Source organism: Colossoma macropomum, unplaced genomic scaffold (genome assembly GCF_904425465.1).
Source record: "Colossoma macropomum unplaced genomic scaffold, Colossoma_macropomum, whole genome shotgun sequence".
Lineage (NCBI taxonomy): Eukaryota > Metazoa > Chordata > Actinopteri > Characiformes > Serrasalmidae > Colossoma > Colossoma macropomum.
Window position 1 is genome coordinate 15,237,564 of NW_023494785.1, and position 23,652 is coordinate 15,261,215.

General features: G+C 41.9%; 1 protein-coding gene across 2 annotated transcripts in view; it reads left to right on the top strand.

Annotated features, from left to right (window-relative positions):
• ldlrad4b (low density lipoprotein receptor class A domain containing 4b) overlaps positions 1 to 22,149 on the top strand; it is a 72,861-nt gene extending 50,712 nt beyond the window's left edge. Inside the window, exons 1-4 of one of the 2 annotated variants that reach the window (XM_036583940.1) lie at positions 2,540 to 4,870; positions 16,951 to 17,105; positions 18,566 to 18,616; positions 21,191 to 22,149. In XM_036583940.1, coding sequence (XP_036439833.1) covers positions 4,861 to 4,870; positions 16,951 to 17,105; positions 18,566 to 18,616; positions 21,191 to 21,730 — 756 coding nt within the window. In that variant the 5' untranslated portion in view covers positions 2,540 to 4,860 and the 3' untranslated portion in view covers positions 21,731 to 22,149. Of the gene's footprint in view, positions 1 to 2,539; positions 4,871 to 16,950; positions 17,106 to 18,565; positions 18,617 to 21,190 lie in introns of those variants that run through there. The other variant, XM_036583929.1, reaches the window with a different exon arrangement.
• The last annotated feature ends 1,503 nt before the right edge of the window (positions 22,150 to 23,652 follow it).

A 23,652-nucleotide genomic window follows, 5' to 3' on the forward strand; every position in this document is an offset into this window, starting at 1 on the left:
ATAAATATTAGAATATTGAGTAAAACCTTACAGTAGTATGTGTATGGGGTACATATTAATAGGATGTTTTCCACAGTAGCCTGCGTAACATTGAAGGTGGTTTCATTTATGATATTGTGGCAAGAAAAAGCTTTTTAACAAGCAGCAAGACAGTCTGTTGAGAAGAAAGTCCTTAAAGGAGTAAGAATGTCCACTAGGCTCCTTTCTCTGACACTCTCTGTGGTAAGGTATGGCTCTCTTGCAGTGGATAGAGCTAAATAATTAAATTGACTGCTTAATGTAGGTGAGATGTTGGATGTCATATCTAGTGGAATTTCTTTTTATTTTGTAACTGTATGAATTTGGACCTTTTTATCACCACAAAGTGCGTAAAACACAATCAAATTTGTATTGAATTGAAATTGCATTATTCTGTATTGTGCTATGCTGTGTGGTCACCTTAATGTCTCTTGTGTAGATATAATTTGTGAATATGTTCATCTTGTTGCCCCTTGTGTCACTGCGGTCAGTGTGGGTCCGACACTATCGGCATGTAGCCGCTGACAGGTTTATTTAAAAAATGGCACAGCAGACAGCAGGAGAGCTGGCCACATGCCATTAAGATGTGACTGCTGCTGCTGAAGATCCAGTTCTGTCTTGCTCTCTGTATTGCTCACACTGTTTTTCTCTCCATATCAGACATACTAAATTTGATTATACTGTAGAAACAAAACAGTCTCAACCTGGAATCGAATAGAGCTGACTCTGGTCCCGTCCTGCATGAACAGCAGGAAAACATTTGAGTGAAGCGCCACATCCCAGTTTATATCTGTCAGCGTTGGATCGTGTCACTGCAGTTTTATGAAACGACAGACTGGTTTTTGAAGCGTTCTCTCCAGACAGGAGGGCTCATTCCCTGTGGTGCATTCTGTGGTACTGTAAATCTAATCTGTGCCATTGCCTATAAATTGAAGCTACTGTCTGGCTCTCATCTTTGCCACATAGTGCATCATCCAGCTGACTAGAGCAGAAAGATTTGTGCATGTTTTGTAGAGGTGCAGAGATTGTTATCCCTGCATTATTTACTACTTTATTGGAAAGTTATTTATTATCATATTATAATCAATTACAGCTGATTATTACAACTGATAATTTGGCTCCTTATTTTTGGCTTACATGTGCACTGATGCCCATTAGACGGACATACTATTCTTTTTACTTACTCAAATGGATAGCATGGTGGATAACACCACTGTTCTACTCGCAGAAGATTGGAGTTTTGATTGCTAGGCGTGTCACAATTATGACAAGTTTTTGAGCTGATCACAGGTATTTAAGAAGACTGCAGTTATTTTCCAAAGTTGTTGGCTGTTACACACACACACACACACACACACACACATACACATATATATATATATATATATATATATATACACATTGATATGGCATTTAATCAGTCTGTTAAAAATTCATTATTGTGACAGGCTTATCGATTACCTATTCAACCTGGAACGCCACAATAAGAGTCCTTTGGCAAGTCTTTTCACCTGCCATTTGTGAGTTGCAAAATATTTATGTACAATAGTCATACTTTGTCATCTTCAATAAGTGAGTTACACTTAGTACAGGCCCACAGAATTCGCAGTAATAGAGCAGAAATAAGAATTTCTTTATTTGCATAATAGATAATATGCTAAAAATGTCACGGTAAACAGTATTTACCTTTACTGCTATCCTAATTTAAATTATATGATTTCCCTTATTTACTCCTTCGGTATGCACAAAGAACTTGGAATGTGAATTTAATCATTCCGTATTTTAATATAAGCCAAATGGTAGTAACTTATCTGATTAAGCTAACATGAATAATGCCGACTGAAGGACTGTCTTATCAGTGCAAGTTTAACAGTATAGATCAATCTGGGCTCACAATTTGGGAAGCAACAGGTCACCATTGCCCTTTTTGTTTGTCTTATACCTGCTTAATAATGAGGTATTTAAGATGGTATTTAAGACCTAATTTATAACCATTAATAAACTATTTAGAAACCAGTTGTAAATCCTTGGTAGCAGTTGTCGTTGTTTTGTATCAGTACGTCAGTGTTTTAAGCTGATTGGATGTTTTTTGGAAGCAGAGAGGTGGTTCTTTGTAGAGATACACTGCGCCGGTGTTGTCTGTCTGGCGTTACAGCATTACAGCATAGTGTGGAGGGGCAGAAGGAAGAGTCTGCCATGTGGCTCGTTAGTGAAAGGCTAATAATGTTGTCATAATCGTTAGGAGTCACAACAGCAGCCATTTCGGGAGTTGCTGTGCCTGCTGTTCTTCCTGTAGTGCCCTTGCACGCACGTGTGTGTGTGAGTGTGTCCACTGTGTGCTGGTGAGGGAGGTTGGCATTAAACCTAGACATTACCTCACCCTACTGGGCAGACGGGCCATTACGATGCTCAGCAGGCTACAGGAGGGGAGGGGGGGGGGCAAAACTCAATACCTGGTGATTATCTATACACACACACACACACACACACACACACACTGCAGCACAAATCCGCAGACGTCACGTTCCTACCCTACAGATGGCAATCCCCACACACACACACACACACACACACACGTTCTCCTGGGATGAGTATGAAGATAATATGCCACAGCATGCTGGCTTTGGTGGTAGATGAGTCAGGTAATGGAGAGTGCTTAAGCTGGCCTCTCCCACATTAAAATTGCAGCTTATCAGTGGGATGGCCCTGTCTGCCCTTCCCCGCTGTAGCTGAAGCATTGCTCTCTCAGGCCATCTTATACTAACACCGACAAAAGGGCTTTATATGCCATTTGTTCACAGTTTGCATATGTACATCAACTTCTTCATTTTTTTGCATATACCTGACTAATCTCCAGAGAAAAGTCTGAACGCCAAGGCATCTGTGTTTCAGCCTCCATGGAGCAGGCGGGATTGCTAGGCTTTGCTCCAGGCTGCAGCAGCACTACTCTGAATAGGATGCTCTCTAAAACACTTCAGTTCTCTGAGCCCTCTTTCCATGTATTCAGCCATTTAGCTGACCAACATAGCTGTGAGCAATATTATCACAAGAAAGGAATACACAGGAATTTGGACATATCAGTCTTGATTTTAGATTGTTTTGAATATAAACGTCCTTTGCTGCAGTTTGCAGAGTGCGGTACGGCATAAAATAAGATTTGGGGTATTGTGAATTGGACTTTTGCTTTGTAAATGTTCTACGGGGAACAGGCGTGACTGCATGTTCAGAGCACAGTGAACTCTTGAAGCTCTAGCTGGAAACTCCAGTTTAGACATGTCAAATGATTTCCATACTAGCTAGTCAAATATGTCAAATAGTAAGTGGCTCAAATGAATATGGACACTTCACATGCTCCTACTCTAAATGATATGATTTCTTTAATTTACTCTTTTGGTATGCACAAATGAAGCACAGATATCTCTACAAATTTATAAAAGGCAGCACTGGAGGTTTTGCCTACGGATATTTAAATGTGTACCATGAATTCTACAGGGACTGTCAAAACCAGCCACAATAACATTAACATGCATAGTGTGTCCAACACTAGCGTCCCTTGGGATGTTGCTTCAGACACCCATTCAAACCCCGAGTCCTGACCCCTACCTCTCCCCCTCCCTCTTTGTCTACCCCCATGTCTGGTTCGTGTGTGCGTGTGTGTGTTGGCAGGGGACATGACTCCCAGACAAGACGTCAGACAGATAAATGTCAGCTTGTCTCCTACTGGGATGAATTGGTAGCTGAGTGGGCAGAAGAGAAGGGTTTAATCGTTTAAATTTCATTCTGACATCTGGGATTGGGTGAAGGGGGACATGGAGCATTAACACTAACATGAAAGACTTCAGTTCTGTGCTAAGAGAATATACTGGTGAAGAAGAAATTCTGAGAAACATCCTTTTATTTAATAGATCCATATTTTGTTATGGCTGGTTGCTACTGCTTTTTAGGGGGTTGCGCCCCACACCCATTCCCCTGATGATCCCTGCCATGATGCAAGCTAGACGGCTGCAGCCTGAAAGGGGCCAGACAGTGGGGTCACCTCAAGGTTACCTACCCCATTTCTCTCCAACGGGGTAAATCTCTGACCTCACAATGATTGAGTTCCATTACAGTTCTTGTTGGAATGATTCAGTGCATTGTGAAATTTCAAGTTTCGTCATGATTTGATAAGATTAAATATTACAGTTTAGAATTATTTTTAAAACAGGCCAAATACATGTGGCTTCTTTCTTCCATGTGACTGCAGCAACTATTTACAAAATGGTGGAATATAGACAGTAAAATTAATACACCATGCTTAATTGAGGTCAGGGTGTTGATGTAGAGAATAGCCTGAGAACTTTATCTTGGCAAAAAAGCACATACATTGCTTAAAATGATGATAATTCTACTCAATTCCAACATTCCAAAATCAATGCATTTGATTCACCTTCAGATTGATGCATTGCAATGCACTCATGCATTTTACGCCTCACGTTTCCCGCATTGCTCACCTTGATTGTGTCTGGTATGAACTGTAGGTGTAGCTCATGGTACTAAGCACCAGCCCTCTAGCTGGCTTTTCAGTATTCTTGTCTGCAAGAGCGTCTGTCTCTGTGATGCGGGTGGGGGGCTGGGTGGTAGGGGGAGTCACAGAGTCCGCCTCCCTAATCACACTGAGAGCAGCATTGGTGAGAGCAGCGGCAGAGGATGGCCACATAGCCTGAGTGTGCTAGAGCATGAGCAGTGGATGGGCTGACGGAAAGCATGTGGTAAAGCGATGTGCTTGGCAGCGGTGTGGGCTCAAGTCATCAGGGCGCCGATGCCACCTGAGCGTGAAACTGCACCGGAGCCCACCTTCAGGGAATGGACATATGTGAGTTGCTCTTTCAGTTTCACTATTACTACTGTTGTCAGCACTGGGCTAGACCAGTGGTTCCCAGTCCCAGTCCAGGAGTATCACGTCCTGCACGTTTTCTCACTCCAGTAACTTAGTACAACTAATCAGTTAATTACCAAGCCTGTCCTGATTTGAGGTTGATATGTAAAGCAAGAAAACTCCAGGACAAGACTGGGAACCGCTGAACTAGACAACTGCAGCAAGTTACTCTATAGCCATATAGAGTCAGTCGGTTTCTTGGTGAAAGCAGTGATAAATTTGGTGCTAAAAGGTGTTTATTGTGTCCATGGCCTGGGCACTTTTGGATAGGCCTACTTTCTCCTGCTGTTGCTGTAGTGATGAGCGTATTCAGTGACTGTCTCCAGCAGCCCCATAACCTCCAGCTCCCTGTCTCACAGCTTTACATCTCAAGCAGGGGGAAGTGCCTGGTGCACTATAAACAAAGGGCCTTGATGAATGAATAGACTGGAGTCGGGATTGTTACCCATTTCTTATTCCCACTGCTAATGTCTTCAACTAGAGCACTTTTGTTGCTTATGTCAGACTCAGACACAGTAATTCCAGTCTCTGTTCTAAATTTGCCATTTTAATGGAGCTGATTTGGTTCATTAGAATATCTTTCCTCTTGAGGCCCTTTTTATGTGTAGGACTTTCGTTTAGTGTTTTTCTCTCTCCAAAGTGAATTTGAACAAATTGTGATTTTTACATGATCTTAGGGAAAGCGGCTGCCTAATATTTTGCCCACAACTTCCTTGTAGTTTTACAAATATGCAGTGCTCTAATATCTTCTAGAAGGGTTTACTGAAGTTTCCTTACAGAAGTTTGTTTATTTAATCATTTTTATAATTTTCTACATTTAGTACAAGAGAGATTTTCCACAGAAAGTTTCAGCTGTATCAAGTTCTGCTTTTGCAAATATGAAATGAGTGTCGGCCATAATGGCTGATGCACTGAAGCAGCATTTGGTGCATGGATCAGTAAGGCATTGTAACCAAAGCAGCACAAAGCATTTTTCCATATGCAGGCAAATCTGGGAATTTGTCAGTAAATTTCTGGGTCACATTTCTGTGAGTGAGAGTCATTATTCTATAATAAGTCTGTACAGTTTCACAGCTTGAGACCTTACAGGAGCGCTGGAGTTCTGTTTCAGAGAATGCGAACAAAGCTGTATTTTTATCGGACAATCAGCATGTCCCCACAGATCAATAAGGCAGACCCAAAAAAATCACATTAAGTTCTATAGTTGATTGATTCAGCAATTCAGTGCCATAATTACACATTGGATTGACTAGCCTGGAAGCACACATTGGGATACAGTATCCTTCTTGGTAGCTAAATAAAAAAAAAAACAGTATTTAATCACCAAGATACTTTGATATTTTAAGGTAGCCTGTACGATCTTATAAAAAAAAATAAATAAATAAATAAAAATATATATATAAACTTTCTGAAAAGTATAACAGTTTACTTGAAAAAGCAGTAATGGCTTGGTTCTGTGTTGCAGTCTGCTGTGAAAACAGCCTGAGGATTCAGTGTGAATTATTGATGAAGATCAGAGACACAGTGCCTGTCAGTGTGCTCTGTCACTAACCTAGCCATTACTGCTGATCTCCACCCAGCTCAGCCAGAGGTCTAGAAGCAGAACACCAATCCGCTGGCCCTATTTCTAAGAACTACTGTGTTTATGATTAATGAACGCTCGGTTGTTAAAGATTGTATGAGGTGGGATGGTGTTGACAGGAAGCTCAGAATCAGGTTTTTCTCATCATATTCAGGTTGCTCTTGTCTCTTCCTTCCTTCTACTGTTCTTCCGTCTCCTCCGTCTGAACTCGCTCTTTGAAAATGTCACTGCTGAACTCTCTTCCAACCCTGTTCTAGCATTCTCAAATGGAGGAGTGTAGTTTCCACCCACTGAGACTGTGTGTGGAGGTTCAGCTAGCGGTCATGGGCGAATGTTTTAGAAAACTGGAGTGCTCCCCTCCTTTTCCCGTCCTCCCTTTCTCACATGTTCGTTCGTTTGTTCGTTCGTTCGTTCGTTCATTCGTTCTCTCTCTCTCTCTCTCTCTCTCTCTCTCTCTCTCTCTTTAACAAATCTTTCAGACTCTCTTCAATGCAAAGCATGCCCTCTGGCAAACTTTCACGCTTCTTGCACTTTTTAACTAAAAAAAAAAGAAAAATAAAAAACCATGGCCGTGTTTTTTCTCCAAAAGCTTCAGTCTTGATTGTTTTACTCTGCGGACTTGGCAAGCTGATGTGTAGGCCTACAAGTTGGTACAAGTAGCTTTGGCTGACATGAAAGCACCTTTCAGTTTTGGTTGAACACAACATGCCAAGGTATGCCTGCCAGCAATGAAGCCTTTCCCAAAATAGAATTCAATTATATGTGGATAAGGGAAAAGAATGGCGCCTAATTATAGTCTTCACATTCTTTCAGAAATAAGAATCCATTCTACCAAGGCTAGACCAGTAGTAAGAAAGTAGGCAACTTGATTTTCTCCACTTACTCCTCTAGACATGTCCAGCACAGCTGTGGAGAAATGACACAACTGAGCATCTCTGCCTTGAAGCGCAATGACTTTCAGCCACATTTCTCTTTCCAAAAGTTCTGCTGACTGTGGGGGAGTGAAACTTTCTGACAAGGACTGGAGGCAAACAGGCAGAATGTAGTGTACATGAATGTTTGAAGAACCAGGGGCAATTGACTGGATGACTGTGAACATGTTTATTCTTTAAGATTGAAGCACAGCTGGTAAAACCGTAATTGTCATTTCAATATATGCTCATTCACAGAACCTGGCGAAGAAGCCATAAGGGTGGCATCTTGGCACTGAAGCTTGGTACCCGTATGATCATTTCAGCAAAGCACTGACCTGAGCCATGTGTGACTAAACAGCCATGTGATAATGTGGGCAAGAACTATTGTGCCCTCTGACTGTGATATGGAAATCTCTAGACTAAACAAATGCTTATTTGTTTCAGTCAGCCTTGAATAGGAAAAAAGAGATCTACTTAGACAAAGGGACACTGATGGAAAGACTAATAAAGCATGCCATTTATCCAGTTAAGCCCATTTTTACTTTTTAATGGAGGAACTTGCTTTTTCTAGCCCTGTTCCACTCTACCTGACTCAACTCATGAAGGACTTGATAGTTGATAATTAAAGCAGGTGAAGCACAAAAAATGTGCAAAAAATGTTCCCTGGCCAAGGACTGAAAAGAACTGGCCTAACTAGCTTCAGCAATTGGACAAGCTCATATTTTCAAAGACCCGACACTGAGAGATGTGTGTTTACAAGGAATGTAATGTATGAATGTATGTTACAATATACTGAAAAAGCTCTAATGCACATTCTTATTATTATTTGACAGTGTAGTATATGCTATATTGTTATAGTATTGATTTCAGTGAACCTCTCATCAAAAAAATCAACAATTATTCAAATAAATATAGTACTGTGACAGTCTGAAACCACTATTTGTTTATTTTTTATGTTTTTATTTTTTAATTTAATTTTTTATTTAACTTAAAATGCCTGTTAATTGCAAGTTATTCTTTTTTTGTTTAGCATCAGGGGAAAAAACTTAAAACATGTATTTGATGTAAAATTACACACAAGCCTCAACAACTATATTTAATATTAGTGTGTTCACACTACAGCTCCTATTCTTTTCAGGAGACTTGCTTTCAGTTTTTTAAAGAAATCTGCAGGGATATTTTTCCACCCCTCCAAAGTTCAGTCTTAGAAGTTGGTTGCATTTTCTGTTTCTCCCAATCCAAGTAATCCCAAATTTATTCAGTAATGTTGAGGTCTGGGTTCTGAGGTGGTCAGTCCATTACAGTCCATTAAGGAAGCACCAGCGGCTTCCTTCTTTTTGTCTATTTCATATTTCCCTTCCTTCCACTGATGGTGACAGTTTCGGTGTTCTGCCAGTTCTTGTACGATTGTTAGGAGCACAATACTGTACACTTTCAAAAACAGGTTCTTAAATGGTTTGTGCCTTTGGCTTATGGTTCTAGGAGGAGCCTTTACACACATGTAGAACCTTTATATAATGTGAAGTTCATTTAAACTGTATGAAGGTTCTTCACACTGTGACATCTAATTTACAGAGTAGTTCCTCAACAAATGATCTGTTGAAAGGTTCTTGAGGGTTGTTCTTCAGTATCGCTCCACAGAAAGAAGAAAGATGTACATGGTCGTAATAGTTGAATCGGTGTCGTTAAAACCATTAACCATCCCAAATGCCAGTCTGTGCCCCTGATCATGTGTGGAAATGAACACAAACTTCACACATGCAAATTCCTCTTTGATCTAGTACAATTCAGGTGCATGCCAGGCTCAGCTTCTCCATCAGCAAGTGAATGTACAGTTACTGACACTTCACACGTAAGTACGCAGAACCCGTAAGACGCCTTTTATTCTCTGTAGTGCCTTTTCTCTCCTGATGGACAGACACTCAGTTGGGCATCTTTAATATGATGTCTGTGTTCCTTTAGCAGTGTTATTGATGGTGAGAGCTCCTCTGTAGCGTAGCCTCAGAGTGGAGGCTGCAGCTTGGCGTGCTGGGTGGGATGGCCTCTTCCCACTGGCAGTGTTTGCGCCACAGCTGAACTGCAGGGCTTGAATCGGCTGCCTGCTCTTCTGATGCCCAGTGGGATGCCAGTCTGTCAACGTGTTGTGCTCTCCCCCATCCCTCTGTGCTGCAAGCCTTTGATTTTTAGCACAAAGACCACCTGTGTGATCTAGCCATTTAAAACACCAGACGAGCCCCCCCGGCAATGAAAAATGCATGTTTATAGCTGGATGATAAAATGCCTGTCTTTAATATGGTGGCATGCAGATTCAGAAAAGCCTGTCAAAACACTTTGGTGTCTTGTCAAAGTGATGTGGCATCCATAGATGCCCTGACAAACCGAATAAGTGTCCACGTCAATTCCTTCAGAATCTGCTGTGTGGTGTAGCTTTCGGGAGTGAGCAGCTCTCTTTGTAATGTTTATTTCCTAAAAATTTAACCAATCAATTATTACATTTTATTGTAGGTGTCAATTAGTTGATTGGTTTTTTAGAGCAACTTAGAAGTGCCAGTTTTAGGTGCACTTCCCACAAATGTAGGCAGGTGCATAGCTTAAAGAAAGGGTCTTTTAACAGTTTGAAAAATGACAGTTTTGATACTTCGGTGCGTATTTTGCATTTTGCACGATGTATTGTTAGTTGTTGCCACAATATTGGCTTTTATTGATCAATATTGATATTGCATGAGCCTGTGATATTCAAATATGCCACTAACTCTTTTTGTGTATCCTATCCTATCCTAGATGATCTTGGATGTTCCAGATGATTTCTGTGGGTGTTTGGAAGGGTTTAAAGCGTTTAAATGATCAAAAAAAGCATCAAACAGTATTAATGCAAGCCAATCTTTAACCAGTCTTTAAGTCAATAGTGTGAGACAATCCTTAACCATGTCACATCATTGATTAGCCAGTGTTTTACTATATTGTAAGGCACATCACAGTCTAATAATATCAACTTGGTGCTGCCCTTCTGCAAATAATTCACTAAAAGCCTTAGTGAGAACTTCATGGTAGAGGAGGGTCAATGAATGAGACATTGTGACAGACTTCAGAGCTTCAGTATTGTACCTTGCTAGCCTGTGTTAAGGTACAGATATTTGTTTAATAACTGGTCTTAACTGGTTTATTCCTAAGAGGGCCAGACTGACTGGTATTGTTCATTGCTTATGTTGAAGGTGATAACGTTTGTCTGTGTGCAGCATAACCCTCGCAGGAAAGCCTCAGGCTGGCAGCTCCTCTTGCCCTGCAGTGAGTCAGCAAAGCATCTGTCCTCAGCATGGCATGATGCAACGTCTGGGCCTTCTGCTTCTGTCTTTGTCTTGGCTCGCTCAGTTTTATGTGTGTTACAGATGTTAATGGTTAGGTTCCTGCGAGGTGTTGCCTTTCAGTCTCACCAGAAAGTGAATTATTCAGGGAAAGTGTGTTTTGTTGCATGAGGGTGTTGAGATGGTGAGGGGAATGTAATGTAATTCTCTTCCTTTCTCTCACACTCACAAGGTAGCAATAGGACATCATTCAGACACAATACAAAGACACAAACATACACCCAGTCCTTCATCCTGTGTCGCTGGAGTCTCTTCTCTTCAGATTCTGCAAAATTACTGTATTTAAATTATTATATACCTTTCTGGTGGTCAATGGCTTTTATGTGCCTAGCCAGTAAATTTAGTCTGTGGCTCTTAGTCACTCACTCTATGCAAACTAGAGATGCACTGATCCCACTTCCTCTCATAATACTGTTTCTGATGCCTAAACTCAGAGTACTGGCTCATACAGTGTATTGATTTGATACCAGTATTACTTTTTTCCATCTTCAGTTTGAAATCTCTGTGTGGAACTGCTTGGGGTCATTTTTCTATGTGTAAGGAAACATGAGACTGTGATCGCTTTGTAACTTTGAAAGAGAAAACAAATAATATATACTGCCTGCCCACTTTATTAGGAACACCGGCCATTATTCAATCCGCCAGTTATGTGGCGGCAGTGCATAAAATTATGCGTACACAGATCGATTGCTTCAGTTGATGTTCACATCAAACATTAGAATGAAGAAAAGCAATGTGATCTAAGTGGCTTTGAGTGTGGTGTGGTCATTGGTGCCAGATGGGGTGGTTTGAGTACTTCAGAAACTGCTGCTCTTTGGATTTTCTCTGAAGTTTACACAGGATGGTGTGAAAAACCAAAAAAAAGGAAAAGAAAAATGTGAATTGGCAGAAATGCCTAGATGATGAGAGAGGTCAGAGGAGAGTGGTCAGACTTGTTCAAGCTAACAGGAAGGCTACATTAAGTCTTATAGCCTCTCTTTAGAACAGTGGTGATCAGAACAGCATTTTTGGATGCACAGCATGTTGAACCTTGAGGCGGTTGGCCTGAAACAGCAGACCACATCTGACCACTCTGGTCAGCCAAGAACAGGAATCTGAGGCTACAGTCGATACAAGGGCCGTTGAAGATTGGAGTCTTGATTTCTGCTGTGACATGCAGATAATAAGGTTAGACTCTGGTGTAAACACATGAATCCATGGACCCAGCCTGCCTTGGTTGTGATAGAGAATTGGTCCTTCCCAGGGCGGTTCTAGTATTAAAATGATGTTCCTAATAAAGTGGCCGGTGAGCATACATAAAGATAAGAAACAAATAAAGTGTCTGACAAAGTAGGTTGCTGGATAATGGACTGTTACAATTTTGTAATAACCTTCACTAAGAAAACGGCGAATTGGGAGTGTCTAGCCGATACCGATTAAAGCCGATTAAAATATCTTTTTAATAAGGTCAGTATTGGTGCTGATACAGACCAGTTTGTCAAATTGGTGCATCCCTAATCAAACTGTTATTTCCAGCTATCTTATTCAAGATAGAGATCAGGCAAGATTTTTATTTGAATTTATTTGAACTGCCCCGCACAACCTCCTTCAACTCATTCCAGGGGGATCAGATGCCCGAACCACATCAACTGGCTCCTCTCAGTGTGGAGGAGTAGTGGCTCTACTTTGAGCTCCTCCCAGATGACTGAGCTCCTCACCCTATCAAGAACAGGGTAGCCCGCCAGAAAGTTCATTTCTGCCACTTCTGTCCGCCTTCTCATTCTTTTGGTCATTACCCAAAGCTATTGACCATAGGTGAGGGTGGGTATTGTACATGGACTGGTAAACAGAGAGCTTTGTTTTACGTGACCGCATCACTGCTGCCGCCTGTCCCAGCCTGCAGCCGATCTTAAACTTAAACTCCTCCACCTGGGGCAGGTCCTCTCCCCTTACCTGGAGGGGAATGCCATCCTTTTCCGGGCGAGGACCATGGACTCGGGCTTGGAGGTGCTGATCCACATACCAGTCGTTCACACTCAGCTGCAAATACTCCAGTGCATGCTAGAGCACCCATATCTTCAAAAACAACAAATTTATAGCTAAGTTTCTATATGTCGATTGAATGGAATAAGGGGTGAACAGTACCGTTTGGAATGTTAACATTGTTTACACGTCAAATTGGACTCCTATTTTTTACAAATAAACATGTGGTTTTCGCTAAAATGGCCCATTTAAACATTGAACATTGCCAGTTAACTTACAAAATCAATAGTTGCTTCTGTTTCATTTGTGTATTGTTAAGTACTTTTCTAATTTATGGTCCTTTCATGTCACGCTCTAAAGTGGCTGTGTCTTTAGTTGCAGTAGCTATACGTGCATTTCAGAATCAATAAAGCGTTAAGCATCTTGATTCATGGTGACATGACAGCTTTAGCAATTTGCCATCATATTCCCAGGTTACCCTGCATATGTGAAATGAGTTAGTCTCTCACACTCTCCTTTTTTTTTTTATCCTTTCCCTCTCACTCTCTCTCTCACACGTACCCTCCTCATGTCTGGCACTCGCTCCCTGTGAGTGGCCCGCTGTCTCTCGTCTCTCACTCAGCTGTGTCATGTGCTGCTCTGTTCTGCCTGGTGACAGTAAAGCGGCTGATGGATCTGCAGCCTCTCTCAGTGTTGGCTACACTGAGCGCTGGCTGCCTCCGGCGTTTTGGGCTAATGCTGTTCCTCGCACCCACTCTGTCTGCTTTTTATTCAGCTCTTTATCTCACTGTCTGCCGCCCTGTAGTTGGCCCGTAGTTTTCCGTCTATTTCTTTCCTCATTTCTGTGTCTGTCTGTGCCTGTACGTGCGCGAGAGTGTGTGTGCCATGTCAGTGTTCAGTGTCTCTGTGGGTACGGATGCTGAGGGCTGTGTCTCCATGGCAATAATGGCAGCTGGATGGCCCTGAGGGAGAGAGAGTGTGAGTGAGCGAGAGAAAGAGAGGGGATGGCATTGCCAGTGGTATCTGGGGCAGAGAGAGTGTGCATGTCGCTAGGAGACCAGGACAGGAGATCCAGTATCCGGCAGTGCCACTCCATTGGAGAAGTGCTCGCTCCTTATTCATTCTGTCTATCTTAAAATGAAAGCCAGGGCTTAAGAGCCTCCATCCATTTTCCAGTACTGACCCCTCTCTCTCTCTCTTATTTTCTCAGATTGTTGCTCCTAAGCAGCCAGGCTTTGTCAATTTAACTGGACCTGTCCAAACAGGTCAATTTTCCCCATTTTGCTAACTACTTCCTTTCATAATGCGCTGTTTGATCAGGCCATGCCTGGCCAAATAGGCTAATAGAACAAGTGCTGTGTTTTATGTTTCATACACTGCATTTGTTTAGGCTGAAAGCCCATAGCTTCAGGCCATGATCAGCAGAGCTCCAGGCCATTACCTTAGATAGGTTTGGTTCTGACTGCAGGGTCTGACTGGGCCGGGAGCTCCAGGTCCATTGTGTAATCAGCCTATGAAGAAATATGAGGATTTCACGGTCTTAAGCTGTAAATATGCACAGTCTGCTCAGTTGGATCATAAATGCTCCTTCTCAATCTCAACTTCCTACATAAGGTTATATAATTAGACTGCTTTGCAAAGCCTTTCATACTTGTGAATGTTAGAGATTCAGATTGGTGATCTTCAGTGATGATGGAATCTCAAATGCAGTAATTTATGTGGAAATATATATATTGAAATATATAATTCAGTTGAATACGCTAATATAGGCCTCAGAAGCAAGATGTACCAATCCCTGACAACATGGAAGTCATAATGAATAAATAGTAATTGTTTACTACAAAATTTAGGTCAGATTTCAATGCATGTAATTAATTTTTTGTATATAATTATCAGTTCTATATGTAGCTCTTTTATCTTGAGCTACATATCCTGTTATCATCCTGTTGAAGGTCAACCTGAACTTAAAATTGACCCTTTTTTTTCCCTTGTATGTTCATGCCCCTGGTTATATTAAAGAGACACTCCAGCCAGAATTACCTGTAAAATCTGCTGTAAATATGCCTACACTAACTGCAACTGCTTTGGGGTAGATGTTTGAGGTGGGCTTTTTAAACTGTTAATGTTTGCTTGTTTATTACCCTATAGATTAGTGGCAGCGCTTGCATTTAGGATTGGTTGATAGTGTAGGGATTTCCCAATGGTTGTATGACATGCTTGCGCATTGCATGCTGGGTATTGTAGTGGGAGAACGCTGATGAATTAAAACTGTTTGGTCAAGGGATATAATTCTGCCTTACGCAATACTGCATAACACATCGTTTTGGGCTAGAATATGCCTTTTCATCTTCAGAGTTTGGATCACATCACCATGAACCAGCAAGTGGAGAAAATAATATTAACCAATAATCTCACCTCTCCCTACCACCACCACACCAGTCATCGAGGGAAAACACTCAGCTATCTCCGAGACCCTCCCTAATACTGCTTTGCACTCAAATACATTATGGTATGAAAGGAAATGGGTTATGTTTTCTAATTCACATTGACTTTAAGCCGTTGTTGAATGTTAAGTAACAGCTGAGGGTTCTGGTTACCCAGACTATGGCTATGGTTGAATGCTCCAGCATCAGGTTCCAGTGTTGTGATGATGTATCACCCACACAATGAGTCATTAAACTGATAGTTCAAACAGACAGTGGTAGCATGATGTCATGCTAACTGGCCCTGCTAGTTTTTAATTCAGTATCAGCCACATTATTATGAGTAAAGACTAAAGATGGATGTTGAGACATCTCTACCTCACCATCAGATAATGGGATGTTTGGTGGTTCAGTCAGATGACACAATAGTGCAGTTTTCAGTCATGCTCGACACGAGGTTGATAACATCTCACCAGTGTAAGAGAGGCCTTGATGAGCTGTGTGCCCTTGTTTTAAGTACTCTCAAAGGTGGGTTAGCACATTCTTGAAAAGTTCTTTTTTCTGAATGCTCCAAGCTGCTTTTAAGAGTGTTGATTCTCTTGCATCACACCATCACTGATGTAACACAGTCAGCACTCATTCAGTAGCTATGAGCTAATTTGTGTAGCTCACACTTGAGTCTGTCAGTGCTTTATAGCCTTCAATGTTAGGTGAGTTGCTTATTGTGTAGCTTAGCTTGTGGCAGTCAAGATAATGTTGTACAAGTGCAGTACAGCTCGAGTCACTTTATAGCGCATTCTCTGCCCTGTTTCTGTCTTATTTTCATTTTCCTTTGCTCTAATCTCTTCTCTCCGTTTCCCCGGCTCTGCTCTCGTGGCCTAAATTTGGAGAAAAGCAGTGTTTGTCTCCTCTGATGTGTGCTGCTGCACTGCGGGCAATTTTGTGGCACGAGTTCCAGCCGCTCTCTCTCCAGACGATCCGACAGCACCCTCAGTCTGCTCCAAAAGATAATGCTCCTCTGTTTCGCACTTTAAAATGTGCACTCTGCAGACCCAACACTTCTAGAATCGTCTCTGTCTCAGTGAGCCGGAGGCCTGTCTGGCCCCTCCTGCAGCCTGGATCAGCCACAGCGTCTAGCCTAATCAGATTGGGCCTGCAGTCTGGGGCTGGCTGGGATATCGCAGCTACCCGCTCTAATGCCGCGGGCTGTCTGGCTGCCGGAGATAGGCCAGCATTGTCTTGCTTTGCTTGTCTGTCTGGGTAATGGCTGGCTGTACCAGGGAGACTGTGCCTTTTTACATATTACAGTCCAGTCATCTAATTCTTTTTTCCCTTTTGTGGGACGGAAGTGGAGTTTGAATGGGGGATGTGAATAGTGGTTATCGATATCTTGAGCCTTGTTCAAAGTCTGAAGATTCTGGAGTTTTCTGACTATCTTTCTTAGACTTTCTATACAACATGGAACAAATGTTACTGTAACTTGTGGCCTTTATATGCCTGCTGGGTTTTTGAAGTGCACATCATGGGAGTTGAAATAGGTTCTTCTGTATTAGGGTGCTATTAATAAGAAACTAAAAACTCAAGCCAGTTCTACATTCTGAGGCCTGTGGCTCCTGCTGAGTCCAGTATACTGTTCTCTGCTGCCATCCTGTGGTCAAAATGAAAACAGCAGCCCTCTATTCTCATAACTCACAAGGATGACCAGCCTTAAACCAGATTTGCAGTGGTGATGTGTTTCTGTAACATTATTCTAAATCTTTTCTCTCTCCTGCAGCTGAACTGGAGTTTGTGCAGATAATGATCATAATCGTGGTGATGATGGTGATGGTGGTGGTTATTATCTGTCTTCTGAACCACTATAAGCTTTCTACGTGGTCCTTCATGAGCAGACCGGGCCAGGCCAGGAGACAAGAGCACTCTCTGCAGCCGGTAAGACACAAATAATACTATTAATTCTCTGTCTCTGTCTTCACTCACTGTGTAATAAAGTATGTTAGTTAATGGATTTTGCAGTCCTGTTCAATGTGCCAGGAATAGAAAATGACTTGCACCACTCTAGATCAATATATTTCTGTGTATGTTTTAGGGGTGGGCAATGTCTGGAATTTTCTAACTACCATAGACGATGGCATCGTTGAACAAAAGCCATTAACACTCTTTAATTATGAGCTCAAGGCAGTGCAGAGTCCGGAGCATTTGCAAAATAAAGTCAGACTCAGTATCTGGCGAGCTGGCCTGACAGATGCGTCGCCTCCACCAGTGAGAGTTATTTGGAGTGTCTGTGTTGCTGTTTCACTAATGCCTGATTGTGACTTTAAGCACTGTATATTGGTTGGGGGTCCCATTCGCCAGCTTTCTGATAAATACCTGCAGTAGTCTCGCTCGCAGACACAGCCATAATGATTAAATTCACCCCAGCTCTGTCTAGACACCAGCCAGACAGCCACGCAGCCCACTGCACCGTGCAGCAGAGACAGATAAATGTCTGAGACCTTTTCATTTTTATTCATGAGGGGGAGGGAGTGGACTGAGGCAGAGCATGTTGAGAGGCAGTCTGGAGAGAGAACAGATCTAGCTGCTGCTTTTGAACAGACATGTAAAACACTAAGAGTTAGCATTATGACACAGATGAGCGCTTTTTTTTAACTGTTAGTTTACGCTTTGTCTGGATTTAAGGGAGATTTGATTGTTTGCTTGGATCCCATGAGGTATATGCCAACAGTGACACTAACTAAATTTGATTCTCAGTCATCTTGGCTCTGTTTGGAGCGGTTAGCTTGTTTACTGATTCTATGACTTTTGTTCCTTTTCATTTACCTTTTGTGTCTGACTTAAATTATTGTTGTTATTAGTAGGGATGCACTGATAGGGGAATTTTGGGTGATATTTTTCATGTACATATTTCCCAAAATGTAAACATTCATAAAGTATAGAACATGGATCTAGATCTATCTGGATTAGCACTGCTGAGAAATTCATTAATTTCTGTAGCATCACAAAAACAGTAAAACGAATAAAACGCAGATGTTTTAATGTGTTGATCCAGCTTTGCCTATACCTTCTGCTCTTCTGGAGCACAATAAATACATAAATAAATACAGTGCAGCCCATAATATTGGTTTGAAATAACTGTCAAATCTAAACTTCAGTCCAGTACTGATATCCTTTTTAAGAAATAATCTATCAATACCAATAATATTCTGATATTATTATGCATCCCTAGTTATCTGTACCCTTTTTACATCTAGTTTAAGATTAGTGTTCACTTTAAGATTTGCTTGTGCTGTACATTGCCTAGTGGCACACATTTTCAAATACATTACATTTTAATTGTTCTAAGTCTTAATTCTAATCATTTCCCTCTTCCTTTATTCTGTCTCTTCTGATAGGAGGGATGTTTTTGGCCATCAGATAGTGGTTCCAGACAAGGAGCTTCAGAGGTGAGACCATTAACTCAGTTTGTGTGTTTTCATAGTCTTTCATTGGAAGTCTGTGTTTGCTGAGGTCAGGGGGAGGAGAGAGGGTCAGCGTCTGAGGCAGGGCCTCTCTGTTAATGATTGTCCATGTGTTGCCTCCCTCTGTGTGTGTGTATGTGTCTTTGAGACCCCTGTCTGCACGACTGTGTCTTTTACTGCGTCATTAATCACTTGCTCTCCTCTGGCAGCGTCTAGACAGCTGTCTGAGAGTCTCTCTCTCTCACTCTCTCTCTCACTCTCTCTCACTCTCTCTCTCTCTCTCTCTCTCTCTCTCTCTCTCTCTCTCTCTCTCTCTCTATTACCTCTCATTAACCACCCTGGCTAGAGTTGAAATGCAGCCCCATAAAACAAAACCGTCTGTCTCGTTGCCCTGCTAACATGGAGGTTTCCCTCAAATGGAATAATTGAATTGTGCGTGAATGGACGTCCTCTTCCTCCAGATGATGCTTTATTATGTAGTAACGCTGAGAAATTGTACTCTCTTTTTCAGCTTTTCACAGAAGATTGGAAAATTAAGTTTTGGATTATGGTAAACTCTTAGCACATTAAGATTTTTTTGTTTTGTTTTGTTTTGTTTTTTTTTTTAGTCATTTCAGTAATTTGTAATATGATTTGACTGTTTAACTTCAAATTTCCCAATCCTGGTCCTGGAAGACCCTCTGCAGTGCATTAAAATGTGCAGGAAGGCTTTAGGACAAGGACTTCAGCTCAATTATGTTAGCCAGTACGCTAACAGGGTAATGACATTTATCGGGAGTAGCATGTACTAGAGAATTCACCAGATAGTTAATGTAATATTATGAGTAAAGGTGCAATAACAGCTTTTGATGCATCATTTTGGTTGCTATAATATAAAGCATTGTAACTGTAATGTTCTTAAATGTTCATATGATGAATATGCCATTCTGACAGATTACAGTGCTGGAGGTGTTGGCAATATCACCACTGATAAAACATATATCACCACATAAAATTAGAAACCACTTCTTTTGCACAGATGAAACTTTGAATGGATGAAACTTTGAAGTCTCATCCATTCGTCATAGGACGTCATAGCTTGGAATTACGGCAGTTTCAACCTTTAAGCGTTTAAGATATAAAGTGGGGAGGGGGGCACCTCCATGAAAGTGAGTATTGTTAGCAACGAGCTAGTCAGCTAACATTAGTCTTGTAAGTCATATAGAAAAGTTTAAACACCCCTCACTAGGGGTGCGGAAAAAAAACGATTCTTAGATGCATCGCGATGCAGACGTGGACGATTCTGAATCGATTCACAAACATCAAAAATCGATTTTCTAAATATTTAATTTATAACGTAATGTTGACGGAACGCAAAAGGCGGAACTTGGAAGTGAGTAAGTGCAGCACCCGGACAGTCTGTGGCGGCACATAACAAAAACACTACTGGATGAGTGAGAAATCCGACCGGCTCCCTCTGCATTAAAGCCAGGTTAGGTCAGGAGTCACAACCCAAATGATAAGAAGAGCCATTTTGTCCTTTCAACAAAAAGCTCGGCGAAACCTCACTGCTAGGTGACCTGCAGTCTTCCACGCCCCCCTCTATCACGAGACCAAAACCGAAGTTATAAAATCACTAAAGAAAACGGGTAGGACGGCTGTAACGTACTGCGTGGTCATCCATCACCACTGGATCTTATTTCACCGTAACAGCGCATTTTATCGCAGATGAGTGGCAGCAGCGTCTCCAAACAAGAGCAGCGAATGAGAGCCTTCCAGTTCACTTGCCACATCACTTCCATTTGTTTTATTAATAAAAGATATTGGACATAAATGCATTATGGGTCATTACAAATACTTTGCTTTAAAAGTACCAAGTCCTCAGACAGTAAGAAAATAGAAATCATGTATAGAAAAAAAAAGATGCATCAATAATCGTTTTATAATCGCATCGCAGCCCTCTGAATCGTAATCGAATCGAATCGTGAGGTGCCTAAAGATTCCCACCCCAACCCCTCACATCAAGTAAATAAACAGTAATTGTGCATTGAAATGTGCAGACGTGTGCTCTCTGTAGAGGATGTATATTTGTTTTCAATCAACAAAACGTCTGACCAGGACGCCAATTACCGTAAGTGATAACTTCAACGTTCATGATGTATTTACCTTCTCATAACAGTTACATGTATGTACAGTGTTGTAGACTTAACAGCCTCCTGTATCAGTAAATTGATTAATCTAAAGCAAATACTACTATAATCTAATTTAAAAGTAGAGAAGTGGTGCTTTGTTAGTATCGATGGTGTGAGCTGCTGTGTAGATACGATGCAGTAAATGAACTTCTCAACATTCTGAGTTACAATTCCCTGTTTTTTTTTTTTATAGGCAGGTCATAAAGCTCAACAGTAAATGAAGAAATGTTTAATTAAAATCATATTAGGCAATGATAGATTCAGTTTCAAATTAAAGATTAAGACTTCCTACTCTTCATTGTAGTGCAATTGGTAGCACTGATGACTGGTGGTGGTGACTGCAGTATACTCTAGGTCTGAGAGCTACTGTGTTTGTGTCCCCCTACAGGTGGTGTACGCCCCGCAGCCTCGGGAGCGCTTCAGCGCACCCTCCTTCATGCAGCGCGAGCGCTTCAGCCGTTTCCAGCCCACCTACCCGTACCTGCAACACCAGATCGACCTGCCGCCCACCATCTCTCTGTCAGACGGAGAGGAGCCGCCTCCTTACCAGGGCCCGTGCACCCTGCAGCTGCGGGACCCCGAGCAGCAGCTGGAGCTGAACCGCGAGTCAGTGCGCGCACCGCCCAATCGCACCGTGTTCGACAGCGAACTGATCGATGCTCCGCGCCCCCCCAGCAGCAACTCTGGCATCAGCGCCGCCAACTCCAGCACTCACGGCCGCATGGAGGGCCCTCCACCCGCCTACAGCGAGGTCATGGGTCACTACCCGGGCGCGGCGTTTTTCCTCCACCAGCACAGCAATAACCAGTCCTCCAGCGTCAGCGGCATTCAGACTCCTCCGCCCATGGGCAGGACAGGCCAGGGCAGCCCGCAAAGCACAGTAGTCCTTAGCAAGGCCAAGGACATGCAGAGAGGAGAGCTAGTGTGAGGTGGGGTATGTGTGTGCAAGTATGCGGGGCTGCCAAACCGCACCCTCTCCTTTCCCCGCCTACAAAAGGGCACGGTTGCCCTTTCCACACTCCCACGCACAACAGAAAACAATGCATCGGTCTTGACTGTAGAAAAAAAAAAGAAAAAGAAAAAAGCCACATTACAAAAAGTAACCAAGTGGAGCTAAGCTTACAAAATAAAGTTTTACTTTCTCTCACTTAAACAAGACATGGTAGAGCTTTGTAGCGCTGTTTTGTACTTGTGTATTACCTTCATATGAGAGAAAATGATACTAGCACATAAGCCTTTTTTTTGTTTTTGCGCAAAACACCCACACATCCACAGGTATATGACAATATGACAGGACATGGAGTCGAGGAGAATTTTTTCCAAGACCAGGATCTGTGCACAATGTAAGATTTTAATCTAATCGTAGAAATCCAAATCATAGTGCCAAGGTTTTTGTGTGGGGACTGGCCTGAGGGTATAGACTCACTATTATACTTTCAAATCAAAACACACAGAAGTTGCACTATCTTTATTATGGAAAAAGAGAAGAGGGAAACTGAGATACATGTGGGGTTTTTGTGTTTTTTTTTTTTTCTTGTTCTTGTTGTTTTGTTTGTTTCATTTGTAGATTTTGAACAGAAGCTCCAAAGTTTGTCTGTGGGAGCAATAGGGTCTTAACCTGACCTCTGCACAAGAGTTACCTGGATCCAGCCTAAAAATTCTCCTTACCTAACCCTCTCTAAAAACACTGACCCTGCTCTCAGTGCTTTTCACTGACACTTTCAGTTTCAGACAATTTCATGCCTCTACACATGTCTCGAGGTCAGTTTGATGGCAACAGAATGTTATTTTATGTCACTTTACTAATAGAAATGCTCGGTTTCGTTACAAGTGTAGACTTTCTTATAAAGTTCCAGAGCAGGTCTACAGGACTTTTCCTTCATTGTAGTCGAGTTTGAATTGTTTTGATTCTGTCTCTCTCTCTTCCAGGCTTAAAGCTTACAAAAGAAACAAAGAAAGGTTCATCAGTGAGCAGGGTCAAGCTAATCTTAAAGTAATTCATTTGAAAACGGTAGATCATAATCAAGGTTCTAGTTGTGATCTTTTATACCTATTGCACTTGGCCTATGAGAAAAACCAAAATGGCATATATTTATCATCAGAACCGATTATATATGTGTGAGCTCTGGTCCTGTTCATTGTTCGTCTTGGACAGATGCTTCTCGTGGCTTTTCCTTACTTGAAATGGCTAATGCTGCCCATTCATGCACTCCTTCACTTTCAGCCCCTTTCTCACCATTAACATTCTGACTGGTAGGCAAGAACAACACAAGAGTGAACAAAAAAAAGTACCTAACCAAACCCCTTTTTGCATGCCGAAGTTTGTGTTGTATACATCTTCTAGATAGTATAATCAGGTTCAAAGACGTGGTGAGGCTAAGGGCTAATGTGAGGGTTAAATATTATTTTATTTTTTATTTGTATTATAATTATTGTTTTTTGTGTTTTTTAATATCTCATTATCCCAGCCTTCTTCTGCTATGTTGCCTTTCCTCACTCTGTCATCAGGCAGTGTTAACCTGACCCCAGCGCCAGCTTCTGCCCAGTGCGCTTCCCTCCTTACTTGGCCCTTAGATAAGCACTTGACTTGGGACAGTGGTGATGTAACATGAGCTCCGCTTCCTGTCCTTACTGAGTGATGTTTATTACAGTATGTAGGATGAAAATTGCTCTAGGAAGGCATGCTGAAGTTTTGATATATACAGTCCCAACTGGACTGCACTAATGCAGGCTCGATTCCTTCATCCTCCCACTGATTTCTTCCAAAATGCACTGAAGAGCAGAACTGATTTCAAATCTAGGAGAGAATGATGCCCCGAAATACAAGCCCTTCCTTCGGTCACTTAAAAC